General features: G+C 44.6%; 1 protein-coding gene across 6 annotated transcripts in view; it reads left to right on the top strand.

Annotated features, from left to right (window-relative positions):
- Positions 1-19344, top strand: part of PARG (poly(ADP-ribose) glycohydrolase) — a 113309-nt gene that overhangs the window by 8037 nt on the left and 85928 nt on the right. For 3 of the 6 annotated variants that reach the window (XM_044296739.1, XM_044296738.1, XM_044296736.1), the window contains exon 3: positions 18486-19109. The exons of the other annotated variants lie outside the window; for them this stretch is intronic. In XM_044296739.1, coding sequence (XP_044152674.1) covers positions 18526-19109 — 584 coding nt within the window. In that variant the 5' untranslated portion in view covers positions 18486-18525. The remainder of the gene's footprint in view (positions 1-18485; positions 19110-19344) is intronic. 6 annotated transcript variants of the gene reach the window in all.

Raw genomic sequence — 19344 nt, 5'->3', positions numbered from 1 at the left:
CCTCCTTGCTGGCTGACATCACAGAGCTGGAGCGCCGAAATCTCGCGATGCGCGAGCTAGAGCATGCGTAGTTCGTTCCCTGTGCTGATGCCAGTACAGGGAATGAACATGATGTCAACACTGCGCATGCGCTAGCTCGTGCATCGCGAGATTTCGGCGCTCCAGCTCTGTGACGTCAGCCAGCAAGGAGGAGATTCGGAGGACGCTGGGCTCCTTTCCGCTTAACTCATCTCCGGATAAAGGACTCATATCAGGTCATTTGCATATGGATCAAAACTGTTTTTTAACACAATAAAAGCGCAGAGAGCTATGGGGACTGGGTATTGCAGATGTGCTAGCGGCCATCTAGCAACCCATGTCCCCAGCTCTATGCACAAAATCCTGGTGACAGGTTCCCTTTAAGGCTTAATACATTTGTAAGAAATGCATACTGCTACTGAGCCCCCGATCATCTTTGGAAAGTTGGGTAGAGGGGTTCCCCTGTTCCTCCTCATCAACATAGTGATGGCAGTTCCATCGCCCTCAGAGTTTGAGTGGAGCATCAGTACTCATACTCCTTGTCCTGTGGCTAGGTGATGTTTACTTGGTGGTAAATCCATTTTAACATTAAACCATAGTAAAGTATTTTGTTCAGCCTATTAATATGTTAAGTGGAGGGAAATCAATTAACCAAATCAGGTAGAATCCAGTTTTTCTCATCCTGGGGAGGAAATTCCTTCTCTGCTCCAAATCTGGCAATACGAATAACTCCCTGCTCCCTGGATCAACGACCCCTCTCTAGTAGCTATAGCCTGTAATATTATTACGCTCCAGAAATACATCCAGGCCCCTCTTGAATTCCTTTATTGTACTCCCCATCACCACCTCCTCAGGCAGAGAGTTCCATAGTCTCACTGCTCTTACCGTAAAGAATCCTCTTCTATGTTTGTGTACAAACCTTCTTTCCTCCAGACGCAGAGGATGTCCCCTCATCACAGTCACAGTCCTGGGGATAAATAGCTGATGGGATAGATCTCTGTACTGACCCTTGATATATTTATACATAGTTATTAGATTTCCCCTTAGTCGTCTTTTTTTTAAACTGAATAACCCTAATTTTGATGATCTTTCTGGATACTGTAGCCCACACGATCCAGTTGTTTAGTTGCCATCCTCTAAACCAGGCATGTCCAAACTACAGCCCTCCAGCTGTTGCGAAACTACAACTCCCAGCATGCCTGGATAGCTTACAGCTATTAGGGCATGCTGGGAGTTGTAGTTTTGCAACAGCTGGAGGGCCGCAGTTTGGACATGCCTGCTCTAAACCCTCGCCAACTCTGCTATGTCTTTCTCATATTCCTATTTATTGTACACCGTACCCACGTGCTTTGTAAAGTAGTAGGTCTACAGCAAACCTCCAAAGACTGCCACCACTCCCAGCAGTAATAAAAATGCTATCTTTATCCACATAAAAAAGCTAAACACACAGGGAAGAATGGTGGGAGAGTCTAGTAAATGTCGACACAAATCGGTCTATCCACAAGAGTTGTTGCCTGTCCCACATTGAGGTAACATCCTAAATGAAGTGCAGGGCATCTATAGACATCGTATACTCAGACCAGCAATTAAACAAAGTGATATAATGCCTCATACAAACCTTACCCTGGCACGACAGACCCTACTATTTTCTGGCCATGGGCATCTATGCCCCTTTTGATGCACAATAAAACCATGGAAATGTAATTGAGGTGTTTAAATCCCATATGTACCTCCAAGTGTATACTTCAACAAGAGCTTGGACACTTAAAACGCTGAAACGGAGTAAAGTAATATATGTAATATATGATCATTTGAACACATACAGTATGTGGATGTACACTGTCCTCAGCAAACTGCTTCTAGGTCGCCAAAATCTACTTTTTCTGAGAGCACAAAACATACCGGGGGAGATTTGCCATCTCCTCTGTGCCTGAAAAGTGGTGTTAAAAAGCCGCAAACTAGGTGGAGGACTGCTGGAGAATGCACAGTGGATATCAAGAAAGCACTGGTCTTTATAAATCTCCCCCACACGGCATAAACTATAACATAGTCATTAACACACACAACCACCTTTAAATGCTAATTTGCAGCAAACAATTATTAGCAACATTTGGGCAAAAGTTCTATTTTGTGACTAAAATGCGTATTATAGCAGAGTACTTATGAAAATAAAATATAAGGGGTCATTTATTAAGACCGGTATTTTAGACTCCAATCTTAATAACACATATATCGGGCGATGTATCCACCAAAGTTACGTAGAGGCTCCGGCCTCTGCGTAACATCGGCAGATCCAGTGCCAATCTAAATGTAAGACCGCTTTCTAGCTGGCTTCCATTTAGACCATTTTCTACGCCTAAAACAGGAGTAGAAAATGATGCTGGCCCGTCTTTTTCCCCGATCACACTAGACCTTGTGTGAGTGGGGAAAAGTCGCAGATTGCGGCGCAACTAACTGTTAATATAGGCGTATTTCTGGTTATTAAACGATCCACGTAGTCTGCAAAAAACTAAGCTGTGAGGAGCTCATACATTCCACTCATGTCTGTAGTCAATGCTGCATGTGTTACTGAAATGCAAAAACCTTTGTATACGAGTATTGGGAGTTATGTAATATAATTTCTCATGAATGGCATTGGGGGATACAGCACCATGGGTATATGCCCAGCTGCCACTAGGAGGCTGACACTAGAAATGTATTGGCTCCACCCAGATGGGCTATAACCTCTGCTCGGACACTAAACCAACCAGTTTTAGTCTAGCGTCCGTAGGAGGCATACATGCTTGTGTTTTTTTTTTTTTTTTTTTTTTTTTTTTACGTCTTGCTACTTTTTGTTTTTTATTCTTTTTTTCTTCTCCTGCAGGTATCGGCCTGCTGCAGGATGGGGCTCCATCGTGGATATCCACTTTAGTTGCACCCCCTGCGGGCGTCTACTCTCAGTACCTCGCCAGTCACCCATTACTGAATCCGCAGTGGCATACCGGTAATCCCACATATGTGCAAGTTTGCCGAAGGGGTGACCCTGCGGCGCCTGAAGACGTTGGCTCGTGAATATTCTTCCTGCGTCCCTGTCCCATGGGTCTAGGATTAGTTCCCATCTTTTCCCAGGGGGTGGGAGCACCTCATATCGGGGGGGTCTGACAGATCCCCCTTTTCCCCTTGTTTTCCCCCGGCTTCTAGCATGACTTGTGGCTTCCCAGGTTAAAGTGTTTGCCTGCAATCCAGAAGTTCCTGGATTCTGACCCAGCACTGTTAACTTAACTTGAGGGGGGGGGGGGGGGGGCACCCTCTTTCCGGAGTCCCCCACATCGGCCCTCTTGGTTACCTGGGCCTTCATCTTTCTCTTCCCTGACCACCTATGCCTCTCCCTGGCATTTCTTTACTTTAGTGCAACAATGTAGAGAAAGTAACCAAAAGAACATGCGGCACTCACCGAAGTAGCAAAAATGTATCTCTTTATTCTTCCTTCATTCAGGACGGAGTAAGTGGGGTGCTGGGGCGGACAAGCTCTTGCAGGTGATCAGCGGCTACGGCCGTTTTGCGCGTACTATCGCGCTTCTTCGATAGTACGCGCGAAACGGCCGTAGCCACTGATCACCTGCAAGAGCTTGTCCGCCCCAGCACCCCACTTACTTCGGTGAGTGCCGCATGTTCTTTTGGTTACTTTCTCTACATTGTTACATCCGATTCTGCTTCCTCTCTTAATGCTGAGCACCACACATGAAGATTTAACTACTGCATTGTTGGCGCTGAGCCAGAAGACGGGGCTGACTTTGTTTACCTGATACAGTAGCAGTGCCGCCATATTCCGTTCTTATTGTATACTTTCTTTACTTTAATCCCCGGCTTTTGCCTGGGCAGCATCTTCCCTCCCATGTCCTCGGGCCCCTAGTGCTCTGTTTCCCTCGGTTTTTCCCTCGCTGGGCGTCCCTTCTCCTCAGAAGTCCCCCTAGCCTGTTCTTTTCCTTCCGGAAGGCTCCCAGTCTCCCACGGTTCCGTCCCGCCGTCGGCGCTCCTTTCCCGGCCGCTCCATTAATCGAGGCCCTGTCTTTTACCTAGCCTAGGCCGCATCCTTCTTGTCCCCCTCCCCTCGCTTCCCGGGCTTTTTTCTTGGCCCCTCCCCGCTTCTCTCGGCTCCTGGGAGGGGTCTCCTTCCCCTCCTTTCCCAGTTTAGCGCGGGCTTTTGCCTGGGCGGAGTTTGCCTTCTTCTGGCACCTCCATCTTGCCAGCACTCCTGAGGGACGCTCTCCAATCTCCTGCAACCTTCCTGGCACTCTTCTGCGACTGCTGCAGCACCTCTTCGGGAACACAGCACCTGGGGTCTAGTAGGACAGCCTCTGGCTGGCTGCTTTTCTTTTCTTCTTTTTTTTTTTTCAGGCTCTCACTCAGCCCAGAGAAGACTCTCAGCCCCCTTGCGGGGTTGTCACGTATTATATGTGTGCCCACTGTATCAAAAAGTTGCCTTGCGTCAGCCTGAGTCCATTTGTGCGCAGTGCCTTGCCCCCAGACCCTCTCAGGACACCCTGACCACCCCTCCTGTGTCTGTTCCTCCTGAATGGGCTTCTTCCCTGTCCCAAGCCATAGGGAACCTGGTCCGACTCTCCCAATCCATGGTTAAGTCGCTGGACCGCTTGCTTGTCCAATTTTGAGCCGCCTCTGCCCTTCCCAGGGGCTCTTCCGCGGACGGGGCATGCTCACGTTCTGAAACCAGGTCCCGCAAAAGACCTCGGGTTGTGACAACCCTGTCCCCCTCCTCCTCTGCATCCTCAGGTCATTCCCGGGACAGGTCTGAGGCTGGTGACGAATCCTCCCCTGCCGCATCTTCCGCTGCCTCGGAGGACTCCTCTGACTCTGATTCCAGATCAGAGCACTGCTCTGTCTGCAGCCATCAGGGCAGTTAGGTACGCTCTCCACGTGCAGGAAGACCCCTCCTCCTTGGCTCAGGAATCCGTAACATTCTGCCGTTCCAGGCAGAATACTAGTCTTAATAAATGACCCCCTATATTTTATTTGCATAAGTACTCTGCTATAATACGCATTTTAGTCAAAAAATATAACTTTTGCCCAAATTTTGCTAATGTTTGCTGCAAATTAGCATTTGAAGGTGGTTGTGTGTATTAATGACTGTTATATTTTATACCCCGTGGGGGAGATTTATCAAGACCAGCGCTTTCTTGATATCCACTGTGCATTCTCCAACAGTCCTCCACCTAGTTTGCAGCTTTTTAACACCACTTTTCAGTCACAGAGGAGATGGCAAATCTCCCCCGGTATGTTTTGTACTCTCAGAAAAAGTAGATTTTGGTGACCTAGAAGCAGTTTGCTGAGGACAGTGTACATTTTAACACATACAGTATGTGAATGATCATATATTACATGTTAAATATATTACTTTACTCTGTTTCAGTGTTTTTGAGGGCAGAAATGCACTAAAGAAGAAGTGCTAGATATGTAAAAGGCAGTTAGCAGGTCACAGTAAAAGACCACTCTGTCAAAAGTGCACAGATAAAATTATGTCAGAAGAGGCCCCTTCTTTGATGGATAGCCTCATAACCCTTATTAAGGAGGAGGTCAGCTCAGCTATTGAGGCCAGAATGGCCACCATACCACAAAAAGCATCTACATCCAGATCAAATCTGAAATCTCATATGGATATGGATTTGGATTTTGATGAAGACAAAAATTCTTCAGATTCTGATTCCACCTCTTCTGAAGATGAAGCGGGTAGGCCACTATGTTCCATAGAAGAAACTGAATCGCTCCTGCAAGCAGCTTTGGCTACCATGAACATCGAAGAGTCAAAGGAAGCACAAACAATTCAAGATCAAATGTTTAAGGGGGATAGAAAAAAGAGAGTATTCCCAGTCCACGATAACATTAAAAAACGAATCTCAGAAGAATGGAGAGACCCAGAAAAAAGATCAGGAACCTCTAAATTATTTAAAAGGAAATATCCCTTTTAATGAAGCCGACTCAGCCCACTGGGACAAAACCCCCAGAGTAGATGCGCCTATAGCCAGGATATCCAAAAAGGCATCCCTGCCATTTGAGGACGTGGGATTATTAAGAGATAAAATGGACAAAAAGTGTGAGTCCGCTTTTAAGAGATCTTGGGAGACAAATACTTCTATGTTGAGACCTAGTATTGCAGCCACATGCACAGCTAGGACTCTATCCTTATAGTTGTCCGAGTTGAAGAACATTTGGTTTCAGGCACCCCTAGAGAAAATATATTGTCTTCCTACCAGTATTGAAACAAGCTTCAAAACTTGTTGCTGACGCTTCCGCAGACCTAGTCAAGTTGTCCGCTAGATCTGCAGCTCTTTCCAATACCGAAAGGAGGTCTGTTTGGTTAAGAACCTGGTTGGGGATACCACTTCTAAGAACAGACTTTGTGGTATCCCTTGTGAGGGAGACAGACTATTTGGGGCCATATTAGATGACATTTTGGAAAGGCATCTGATAGAAAAAAGGGGTTCCCTTCTGAAACCAAGTTCTTTCAGCAGCGACGTTCCTTTCGGACTCAATAAAGGGGCAGGTCGGATCAGAAGAGAAAAGACAACTCAGGCTCTTGGCAGGGGGTTTCTCTTTAACCAGGATAAATCCTCAAAGCAGTCAAATGTATGACTCCAAGAGATCCAGTGGGAGGGAGATTAAAAAGGTTCATCACAGCCTGGGAAAAGATCACAATGTCTCCTTAGATCCTGGATATCATTCGTCAAGGATACAGGCTGGACTTCTCTTCCCCTCTTCAGTTTTTCCGGGAATTCATGTACAGTTGCGCTTTTATTGGACAGGACAGTGACTCTTCCCTCCCGGGTAAAGAACTCTCTAGGGGTTGGTGGTTGAACCTACAGAATCTGAACCAGGGAGTACCATGGCAGACACCAAATTAAGTAGTCATCACAACGCGCGCAAGCGGTTCCAGTTGGGGAGCCCACTGCGGGAATCGGCTGGTACAGGGAGTCTGGGATCCAGATCAACTCTCTATATCCTCAAATTCAAAGGAGCTGCTAGCAGTATTTCTGGCACTAAAAGCCCTTTACCCAACCATCCACTCACAAAATGTTAAAGTTCTGTCAGACAATAGGACCACGGTAGTGTACCTAAACAAGCAAGGGGGCACAAAGATCAAAATTCTCTGGCAGATTGCGTCCCAAATCTTCTCCTCTGCCGAGACTCGCATAAAATCAATCTCCTCAGTCCATCTAAAAGGAGAAGAAAATACTCTAGCTGACTTTTTGAACAGAAAGAAATTAAGTCCAGAAGAAAGGAGTCTCAACAGGTCGATATTTCAAAAAATTTGCAGAAGATGGGGTCATCCAAGCCTAAATCTCTTTGCTTCCCAAAAAAACAAGCAGACAGATCAGTCCGACAAGAGTGGATGCATTTTCGGGTCCATGGCCTGCAGGGCTTCTATACGCTTTCCCTCCAATCCAACTGATCCCAAGGGTCCTGACGAACATAGCAGAAGGAGGCTCTCATGTAATCCTAATAGCCCCATATTGGCCAAAGAGATCGTGGTTTCCCCTGAAAAGGGTTATCTGGTGCTGTCATAAACACCCTTTTTATCCAGCAGAAAACTAGTCACGTCTAAGATCTATCTGAGGACATGGAAGACTTTTCTCCAGTTTGCCGGGTACTCTTGGAATCACACCTTACCACCTGACATTAAGGTAGTTTTAGACTTTTTGCAAAAAAGGTTTTGATAAAGGGTTAAGAGTGAGCACCCTTAAAGTCCAAATAGCAGCACTTGGTGCCTTTTATGGAAGTCAGGTTGGCTGAGTTTGATTTAATCAAAAGGTTTTTTAAAGGGGTTTATAGATTACATCCTATTTTCAGGTCTACGGTCCCTCCTTGGGATCTCAACTTAGTCCTCTGTTCTTATGGATCCTCCCTTTGAACCGCTTGATGAAATCTCTCTCAGGCAGTTGTCCTTAAAAACAGCCTTTCTAATAGCCATCACCTCGGCTAGAAGAATAGGAGAAATACATGCATTGTCCTGTAGACCTCCTTATCTTAATGTTCTGGATGATAGAATACTAATTTTTTATTTATTTTTTCCAAAAGTTTTCTCAAAGTTTCACGGTCAGCAAGAAATATCTTTGCCCACCTTTTGCCCCCAGGCTAAATCTTCTGCTGAAAGGAAGTTTCACTTGGATATACAGAGATGTGTCCTGGCTTACCTAGAGGCCACTAAAAATCTGACAGAATGAGGGTCAGGGGGCCTCAAAAACTACAATCTCTCGCTGGATAAAGATGACAATTGCTATGGCATATAAAGGAAAAGGACTCTGTCCACCCTCAAGTTTGAGAGCACATTCAACTAGAGCAGTGTCAAGTTCGTGGGTAGAAAGTGCCTCAGCATCTTTATCCCAGATCTGCCAGGCAGCAACCTGGTCCAGCTCATCAATCTTCTTTAATCACTATAGACTTGATGTTTTGGCCAACAGGGACTTGTCCTTCGGACGAAAAGTCTTGTCTGCAGCAGTCCCTCCCTAGTCTTGTTCCTTTGTTAATCCTCTTGCTTAGTGCAATTGGAGAGGCATATGGAAAAGATGATAATTACTCTTACCGGTAATTCTATTTTCCGTATAGCCTCCACAACGGCACTGGGACACCCCCACCCCCGCCTTAATTATCTTGACTGAATTGTTTGATTTTTAAATTGTATTGTTTTCTCCCAGATTAAAATTCTTTTCAGCATCATCCTGAGTAAGGGTCCATTCACACGTCCGTTGTTTCTTTCCTGATCTGTTCCGTTTTTTGCGGAACAGATCTGGACCCATTAATTTTCAATGGGTCCTGAAAAAAATCGGACAGCACAATGTCTGATATTATTTATTTATTTATTTATTTTTTCAGGACCCATTGAAAATGAATGGGTCCAGATCTGTTCCGCAAAAAACGGAACAGATCAGAAAAGAAACAACGGACGTGTGAATGGACCATTAATAGGTATTTACTGGAGAAGGTAAAGGGGAGGAGGCATTAAAATTTTCGATCTCCACGTTGTTTCCTGTCCCTGGGAGGCGGGGTACCCTCCTGCTTAGTGCCGTTGTGGAGGCTATACGGAAAATCCTATTACTGGTAAGAGTAATTATCATCTTTCCATCCCCTATATAAACTGTAATACTAAGTAACAATGATAAACCCCTTACCCTCGTATAATGCTATAACTAAGGCCGATTTCAGATGGATATGTGTTTTATTACTCCGGTATTATGGAACCAACCCCCTGAACCTCCTGTAGTTCATCAGAAAATGAGATAGAGAGCAATAACTCTGGTTCTGATGACTCAGAGGAGGTCCGAGTGTGGCATCCATAGTATGGGCACAAAAAAGCTGTATTGCACCTGTCTGAAAAGTGGCTGTATATTTTTGTTTAAAAAACAACCAATAACTACGGTAATTGAAAACTATTATGGTGACTGCTGACTTTTTTTTTTTTTTTTTTTTTTTTTTTCCCATCTGTCAGAAATATTAGATATTTCTCTCTAGTGATAATTATCACTATTACTACAGCTGGGGTATGGACAGCATAGGGACAGGGTAAAAAGTTAACTTTATTGATATTTGTGGTGTGTTTGGCACAACTTATTTGGTGCTGTGATTATATGAGAAAGCGCTCATGTGGCCACCTTTTACGGAGATTCCAGGACAGCAGCTGCACATGTATCTGTTGATGTTAACCATTGCATGTCTTCTCTAGAGTTGTGCCTAGTTTAGCACGATGACGCATGTGTATATCTCTGTTCAATTAGCATTGGTATTTAAACAGTCCTCCTCATTATGCTGTTCACATTTTGACATTATGAGACAGACGACACCTAACAATTTATCAACAGTACCTCGCCATTGCAAGGCTTCATGCAGGATGTTTCTCAGATGGAAGTGGCCACTGAGCTTAGAGTGTCATCAGCAGGTTGCAACAGAGACTGGAAGAGTCACCGAAAGGCATAAAAGTGGAGGTCCTTTTAGCCACATCCCACACTGATGACCGCTTCTTTGTGAACAATGCCCTGCGGAACCAGATGATGAATGCCACACAACTCCAGGCATCCAGTTTACCATGTGTATATCTCTGTTGCATTGGCATACTCCTCATATGGTGTACCTGTTCCCTTTCTCTTCTTGATTTTAGCCCAAACATTGTCTTCTACCCCATTGGTCTTTGAAAGCTGATGTTCTTCATCACCTTCACTGTAAAAACACAACATGCTGTTAAGGTTGCAAACTGAATAGTTTATGGATAAATCAAAGTTAGTACCATAGAAGTTGTTTTTAAAGAGGTTTTCAAGAACCAGAGGTGACCAAGCAACCTACCTTAATTAATCATATCATCAGATCTTGCCTGCAGAAGGTGGTTTCCGATATACTTACCGTACATGTATCAGCCACACTGGGACCTGGTCATGTGATTCCTCTCTTCGGAAGATCTTGCATCTGCCAACGTCATGTCCTTTAACAGGTTTCCGGTCTGGTCTATGGGCTGGGCGTTCATTTCCACAGTCCAGGACAGTGGAGGTGCTGTGGACGGGGACTGATCTGTTTGTCAGCGGATTTATAATTTTCCGAGTGATTTCCAGAGTAGCCAAACAACGCAACTTTGAGGTGGTAAGTAAGTAGGTGGCTGGACTTACAGAAACTGTCAAGTGAGCCGGTGCTCTGCTTTTTCTGTAGCTCCCATTGCAGTGGATAGGAGCTACACCAACAACGTGGCAGAACAAGCTACCCTGCTTCCGTGACTCCAGGATTTAGAGAAGCGGCATAGCTCGTTCTGTGTTTTTCCAGCCAGTCCCAAAGCTATTATTTAACTTTGCTCTTAGGCAGAGTTAGCTTGAAGCATCACAAATGTTTACTTTCTCTGAAGGCTAATTATATATTTCAGACAGAAAATGTTGTTTCTCATGTAGTGTTACACTGACAGATTTTTTACCAGTTTTTTTTTTATTTATTTTTTTTAATCTCAAAAATACAGAGAAAAGTCTGCACAGTATACATGCAACATTCAATAAAAGTAGTATCAAAGCATTACATGATCTGTCATAGAATTAATTCTATGAGTACACTATGTATCATCGAGCATAGTATAAGACGCACATGAGATCAAGTAATATCATTACACAGTATACCTTGTACAAACCATATTTCCCATCCATTATCGTTTTTGAACAAAAGACCATCCCTCCCTACCCAACTGAAGCCCAATTCCCCCCACCCCCTACCCGAGCGATGGAACTGGTCCGATCTCCAAAATCTGTTACTTTTTTAGTATTTCAAAAGAATAGTCATTGGTGTACTTCTCCAATCTGTTTAATAGGCCACTTCACACCCATCCTATGTCGTACTAATCACCTTCAGACAGCACACATCAGAACTAAACAGAATACAGGAGAAAGAAAGCACAAAGAAACAAGGACTTTGCTACTACCTACCACATAGCTCAATTAAGAAAGGAAGCTAACCCGGGCACTGTATCCTAAATTGCTCCCAATTTTCCCATATTTTGTCAAACTTCGTTGCACATTGTCTTTTAACACATACACCTTTTTCCAAGCGCAGTATATCTGACATCCTATTGAAAAATTCTTCCCTAGACGGAGATTGAGGTCTAAGCCAATATCTGGCTATCAATTTCCTAGCTTGAAATAAGACGCTGTACTCCCAGACGATGATGGCGTATTTTGATGTCCAATATCCCGACTATACATGCTCTCGGTCCAGGCGGAACCGTAATATTAAATGCATCTTTTATTGAGGCCAGAACCGTGGTCCAGAAGTTCAGGAGCTCTGCACAATCCCAGAACATGTGTTAATACACCCGGTGTATTAAAAACAACTGGGACATACGCTGCCCCTCACAAACTGACAATTGCGGAGTGAGCGCTAAAAGCGATTTCCACTGCTCTCCTGAGATCAGTCCTACCTCATTTTCCCATTTAGATTTAACTGCTAAAATGTCTTGTTTCAGTGATTTCACATACAAGTTCCTGTAAGTAGATGATATGTGACCTTCTCTAAACTTTTGACTGCACATGTCGAACTGTTCAATGTTTCAGTACTTTTTGCACAACTCGCCGTTCTTTAATATGGAGCTTAACGGCAAAATTCACAACGGGTGTTTGAACCATGAATCGCCCAATAAATTTCCTGGTTTAATTAGCATTGGTATTTACAGTCCTCCTCATCATGCTGTTCCCATTTTGACATCATGAGACAGAGATGACACCTAACAATTGATCAACAGTACCTCGCCATTTCAAGGTTTCAAACAGGATGCCACACTGAGGACCTCTTCTTTGTGAACAATGCCCTGCGGAACCAGATGATGAATGCCGCACAACTCCAGGCACATTTAAGGAAGGCGAGAGGCACCCAAGTGTCACGTCAGACTAATCAAAACTGTTTACATCAGCGTGGTCTGCGTGCTAGACGACCTGCAAGTGTTCCTGACCACAGGCGTCATCGTCTTGCATGGGCCGGGGAGCATCTACGCTGGATGAGGGACCAGTGGCCCTCAGTGCTGCTCACTAATGAAAGTCAATTCACGCTGAGCAGAAATGATGGCCGCCAACGATACTGGAGACGTCAAGGAGAGCGCTATGCATCAGCCACTGTTTGCCTTTAGTAGTGGTGGTGTTGCAGTGTGGGCAGGTGTGTCTAGTCAATACAGAACTGCCCTACACTTTGTGAATGGTACAGTGACGAGCCCATACTACTAAAATAACATAATTAATCTGGTCCAGGGGTGGCCAACCTGTGGCTCTTGAGCCACATGCGGCTCTTTGCTTCTTCAAGTGAGGCTCTAGCTGTGAAGCCAGGAAGCACTCTCCACCCCATGCTCAGATCTCTTTTCCTGATCGGGCACACTGTTACTACTTTGCAGCTCCAGCTCACTCTCCACTACGTCCTGATGCACACAGGGTGAGAACGTAGTACATGGAGACACGCACTATGACCTGACGTTGTGCTCATCAAGTCGCAGTGGAGAGCGTGTCAGACCTGCAGAGCAGTAGGTGCCCGAGCAGGAGCCCAGTGCCTGATCAGGAGAGGGAAGAGATTTTTTTTATTTATTTTTTTATTATAGAACTGAGCATGGGGGTCTGATCTGGGCATGAGTGGGAAGATCTGAGCATGAGGGTGCAGATTTGAGCATGGGGGTCTTGTTTGAGCATGGGTTGGTCAGGTCTGAGCATGGGGGTCCGATCTGAGGAGGGGGGAGATCTGAGCATGGGGCGGGGGGATCTAAGCATGCGGGGTAGATCTGAGCTCTGAAGGGTCTGACACTGGGAGTATGATTTGTGTTGTCTGAGCCGAGCATTGGGGGTCTGTTTTGGAGGTTTGATGAGATTTGGGGATCTTATTGTAGGTCAGATGAGGATTGGGGATCTGATTTAGGAGTCTGATCTGAGGTCTGATGAAAAATATATTTTTTTATTTTTCTCTCTGCCAATGAATGAAAAATATTTTTTTTATCTTCTTTTTCTTTGTTAAAACCTTGGTGCATCTCATAGGGCGAAAAATACAGTGACTCGTGTGTAAATGTATAGCTTGTGGCTCCTGGTAGTCATAAGTTGTTGTTTTTTTTTTTTGGCTCTTTGTGTATGTAAGGTTGGCCACCCCTGATCTAGTCATTGTACTTGTGCATGGACAACACAGTACTAATTTTATCTTCATGGATGACAATGCGCCAGCTCATCGAGGTCGCTTCATTAGGGAATGGCTGCTGGAGACTGGGGTACCTCAAATGCAGTGGCCTGCACTTTCTCCAGACCTGAGTCCCATTGAAAACCTATGGGATCAGCTGAGCCGCCGCGTAGAGGCTCGTAACTCTGTTCCCCAGAACTTCAATGACCTTAGGGCTGCCCTTCAGGAAGAGTGGAATGCCATGCCTCAGCAGACAATAAGTCGACTTGTGAACAGCATGAGACGTTGTTGTCATGCTGTAATTTTTTTCCTGGTTCCCACTACATTGTATGCAACCGTAAATGGTGCCATTAGAAAGTGCAACAGGTCCCACAAAAAAAAACAAGCCCTAATACGGAATGGAATGTGTGAATGGAAAATAAAAAAGTTATAGCTTTGAAAAGGCTGAGGGTAAAAAACTGAATCGCCTGGTCCTGAGGGGTTAACTGGCAGTCTGTACAGTAAGGGGACAATAGTGGTCAGCCTCTGTCTTGGGTTCTCACGTCTTCTAACTGAGATTTCGATTTGCACAGAGCTTAGGTAATGGTCCCCAAACCTACATAAGGTGGTGTCACATAGGAAATGATGGAAGCTAAATGCTGAACATTCATGGAGATGGCTAGACTGCATTAAATGTGTAAAGCTTTTGCTTATCAGACATGACCTTTTTCCTGGGTGCGGCAAAGAGGTGCTAAAGTTCATTCTCTGAAATGTTTAGCACAAATTTCCCATAAATGAAATTGAAAGTGAGTTTTTGCATGGGGTCGGGGGCTGGGGTTTGAGACGTACCCTTTGTTCCTCTTCTGCATTGGGCGGTGATTCGACATAACATTAGAACAGCTGAGCTGATCATTATGGTGAGTGTTTCTTGCTTAACTTGAAGGGCTGGTCCAAGATAATTTGCATTTTCAGACAGACACCCATATGGTGTAAAATAAAAGTACTCTACTTGCCTCTTTCTTCAGTGGTGTCTGTGCCAACAGTCGTGTCTTCCTGCCACTGCCTGTTTCCAGTCTGCATGTCTGAGGTACTGTGGCTGCAGTGGTCACGTGCCATCTACCGACACCTCACCGCTTCAGTTTGTAAGCAAGCGGAGGCAGGAGGACCGGACTGAACATTGCTTGAGACGCAGGACCAGACGGTGAAAACGTCATCGCACCTCTCCTTGACTTCTCCTAAAATCAAAGTGCAGTTGCAGAGAGAGCAGCGCCTCTAGCTGTAACGGCAACGCCCCCATTGCTCTTAGAGGCTTATTTGCATATATTATAACACCAAATTTGTGGCTAATAATGGCTGATTAAATTTGGTGACTGGCTAGACACTTTTGATTAACCCCTTCCCAACATAGCCAGTTTTCGCCTTCCTGACGGACCCTAGTTTTGAAAATCTGACGTGGTAATGCTTCTACTTATCCGGATGATTCTGAGATTGCTTTATGTTAGTGGTAAATTTGGCTCGTTATGTCTTATTTTTATTTTTTTTAGAGATGAAAGAATCAATTCTAACTAATCAGTTTGTCATATCAGCAGCACTTCTTCATCTGTGGGGGACTATCCCTGCAGGTGAAGAAGTGCTTCAAATACCCCCCCCCCCCCCCAACACCGGATGTTTTCATCCGTGTACAGGGAGAAGCGGCAGCGGTGGTGCAGGGACCAGGAGCGGCTCTGGGAGTGGGGTAAGTATATTACCCGTGAGGGGCCCGGCACATGTGGGAGTTTTCTTGACATTAAAGGGGTTATCCAAGGTATCCTGGAACTGCTGCAAGTGGTGATCACACCAATGTGGTAATATCACTGTAGCAGTTGCCAGGGAAGTGTATTGTGGTGCACTAGAAGTATCAGCAGACCTGGAATCGCAGTACTTATGCAGTGGTAATAACTTCCATCTGTGCCCACCTGCCCCCTCACTAGATTTCTTACAGGGGTTGACCAGTTTATGCATGCAGCTAGAAATATTCATCATTAAACTATCTGTACTGATAGTTTACTATGCGTAGTTCATGTTTATACGCAGGTCTCCTGTTGGCTGCTGTTTTTAGTCTGTCAGTGTACACTGTGAATGTCCAATAGAGGAGGAACAACAAGAAATCTCACAAACTGTCATATTAACTAAATGCTTTTGATCATTGGGGGCCATTTACGAACATCCCTATGCCAGTTTTTGGCAAAAAAAGTCTCAAGACCCTTTTTAGTGACTTTTTAAACAGTAATATTTTGTCCCGTGGATGTTTTGGGAGTGGCAGGGGGCTGTAACATCAGCTCTGGCAAATTTACCAATGTCTATGTCTGAAAACAGCATAAATATTGGCGAAAAACTACTCCGCTCAGTTTTTTACTCCAAGTCCATGGACCGCTGTAAATGTGCCTGTGTTTAGGGAGACCCCAACTCTCCCCTGACAGATGATATTGAGAGAGAGAGGGACTGGGTGTGTTGAATTTTAACGCTTTTATTCTATTGGGAGATAAGCTGCCACCAAAAAGGTTAAGCGTTGCATATAATAAATTGCTGATACAAGTCCCGTAGGTGGACCTTATACCCACATTGTGGGCCACCTACTGGACTTATCTGCAAAGTAGTGATAAGATATAATAATCGCTCCTATTCTTTGATACTACGTTTATAAAGTTTGTTATATTTTTCATGTTACATGGGTGGCCCATGTCCGTTGCTGCCCCTCTACTTCCATTAAGAGCATTATTTATTGAATTACTACTACTCCCATTTTTGCCATCACTACCACTCTACTCCTCTCCTTGCTATGTGTTCGGTTGAATGGCTACTTCTAATTATTAATTTACCTTCTGCTATAAATGCTGGTCTTTCCCTCTCACTCCTTGCCTGACCTTTAGGTTCTTAGCTTACCAGTGAAGGTGTACTATTCTGATTGCCTGTGTACTGAACTTCTGCCTGTTAACCGACTCTGATACTCTGCTGCTTGCCTTGACTTTAGCCTGTCTACCATACTGACCCTTTGCTATCTGCCCTGACCTCAGATTAGTTTCACAGAATTGCATGAACTCTGCCTGCCCTGACTTCTGCCTGTTTGCCAACTACAAGTATTGCCTGACCCTTTTGTGCGGGCCATTGGTGTCTGTGGCCTCCGTGTGCCAATTGGCAACTACATTGGTATTATTCCAAGAGGTAGCGGCCTGATTGTTCCCTGCAGTGAAGGCCAGATACCTGTATAGGTGTCAAAGGATGAAAACCATGGGATTGCTAGGATAATGCCCTTACGAGTAGCCCAAAGTCAAACCGGTTAGTTGATCTAATGGGTCCAGACCTACTGCCTGTTACATGTTATGGAATTGTGCCATGCTTAAAAATTAACCTTTATCAAGGTTATAATGTATGCCCTGCTGTTGATAGTAGCATAGTTTATATGGCTGAAAAAAAGACATCTGTCCATCCAGTTCAGCCTGTTATTCTGCAAGTTGATCCTGAGGAAGGCAAAAAAAAAAAAAACGTCCTCACGTCTGGGCCTGCGCCGTGTCCTGGCAGCAGCCTCATCCAGGGGAATAGCGCATGTGCCAGCTTTTTGCACAGAAAGCTGGCGCATGCACGATTCCCCTGGATGAGGCTGCTGCCAGGACACCGCGTGGGCCCGGACGTGTGTAACGTTGGCGCATGTGTGAGATTGCGGCGCACTGCAAAAATAAAAAAGCTGAGGAGAGGAGTGAATAATTAACGGTGGGGCGACTCTGGGCTCTAACATAAGGGGCGCGGCTGGGCTCCAACGGCCAGAGGGACAGCCCCTTGGGCACCTTTTATGAAGGTCATTATCAAAAATAAAAGGATAGGTGGGGGTAAAACTAGTATATTTTTATTTAGATAAAGGAGACTGATATGATGATATGAACAGCTCTGTATCGAAAATCTGGCTGACAGAATCCCTTTTAATACACCATCACCTGGCACCACAGCCACAATACTCTGGACCTCCAAACCACCTTCACATCCGTACCTATCGTAAGACAAAATCGGTTATCTCCAGACTCTTGGCTCCAGTTCCTAGGACTTGGGCAGAGAAGGGGTTGGCTTGCCAGCCCATTCACTGATACACATGGAGGGGAAGGAAACTGTCTGCCACTGGAGCCTGTGTCACAGCTTTCAGTAGCTGTATTTCTGTCATCATTCTTAGGCTGGGTTCACATCAGGTTTTTCCTGTCTAACGTATAGGTTAAACGGATGCCTCAGACTGATACCACACAGTGGCATCCGTTCCCCTTAGAATTCCATTGTGTAAAAAAAAAAAAGTGTACGTCAAACAGAGGCATAAAACATTATGTGAACCCACCCTTACTGTTAGAATATCTTGCAGTCATACCATGAGCTGGTATTTGTAGAGTTGCATTATACCAAAGCAACCCATTAGTTTAAAGTTGGTCAAAACAGAGGATTTCAACAAAAAAGATAATTTTAGACACCTGATGGCAGACCACATGATCTGAAAAGAAGTCAGACGTTTTTGACCTTTTCTCCGGTAGTGGGACGAAAGATCTTGCATTTGAAAAAGGATAATTCATGGACAAAAAAGGGAAAGAACATACCAAGAAATTTTTTGTCCATCTCCCAGTTTTATTAAACATGTATATCCAGTTTAAGTAGAGCAGCCGATATGGACTGAAGTGTGTAAGGCTATGCCTGCGAAATGGTTAACTTATTTCTGCTGAAATCAACCTACGTCTGTCTCATGTATATGGCCACCTTTTATACTAGTTGAAAAACCCCACTTGGTGCTCTGCTCTGATGGGCTTACCTAAATTTTTATTGTTATGCAGGAGTAATACTAAACACAGTCACAGCCATATAGCCAGCGCGATGAGCTCCGACAGAAAGACCAACGTCTGTGAAGAAAGCAGGAGTCATTTAGAGGTGGTTGACTCTTCAGGAACTCAGGCTAAAGATCACAACCTAAACAATCCACAAGATGACAATATACAAAAGTCTGCCTCAAATGACAATGACTTGATCTGTCTTGAAGAAAATAACTTCACAACAGCAAATGCATCCCCAACAGATTGCCCGACTAAAAGCCTCACACCTCCCATCTGTACAAGTCCAGGGGAAGAATCAGAGAACTTCTTGAAAGACCAAAAATTGTGTGTAGATGAGCAGGTCTCAAGTCCAGGAGAAAGAGAGAGTGAATCTGAGTCCCAGATGGAAGTTGATGATGATCTTGTATTGGGAATAGAGTCAAAGAAGAATATGACTTCTAGCTATGTGTTGGGAGAAAAAGAACAAGGGAGTAGTAGAGAGAGCAATAAATACTCTTCAGAACAGATAGGTGCAGCGGGCAATGTTCCTTCAATGTCCCATGAACAAAAATTGAAAAAAAATGCAAGCCAGAGATTAGCAGTGCTGGCGCCTCATTTTACTGGTGTAAACAAGGGCGAAGATGTAAGGTAAAGTCCATTGTTCTTGCTTCTTGAGAATTTGTCTGAATGTGTGTACATGTGTTTTTTAGGCTTATTTCCACATTTCACTTTTTGTTATCCTGTAGATAGAGAATATCTCACCCCTACTGATCCTAATCACTGCACCCCATACTGAGGAGCAGTTTGCAAAGACAGTGTGCATGCTTGACTGCTGCCTCACTCATTCAAAGTCCATGGGACTGTCTAAGAATGCCAAGTTCCT

This window comes from Bufo gargarizans, chromosome 6, assembly GCF_014858855.1.
Source record: "Bufo gargarizans isolate SCDJY-AF-19 chromosome 6, ASM1485885v1, whole genome shotgun sequence".
NCBI lineage: Eukaryota > Metazoa > Chordata > Amphibia > Anura > Bufonidae > Bufo > Bufo gargarizans.
The sequence above is the reverse complement of the archived record's forward strand: the minus strand, read 5'-3'. Positions and strand labels throughout refer to the sequence as shown.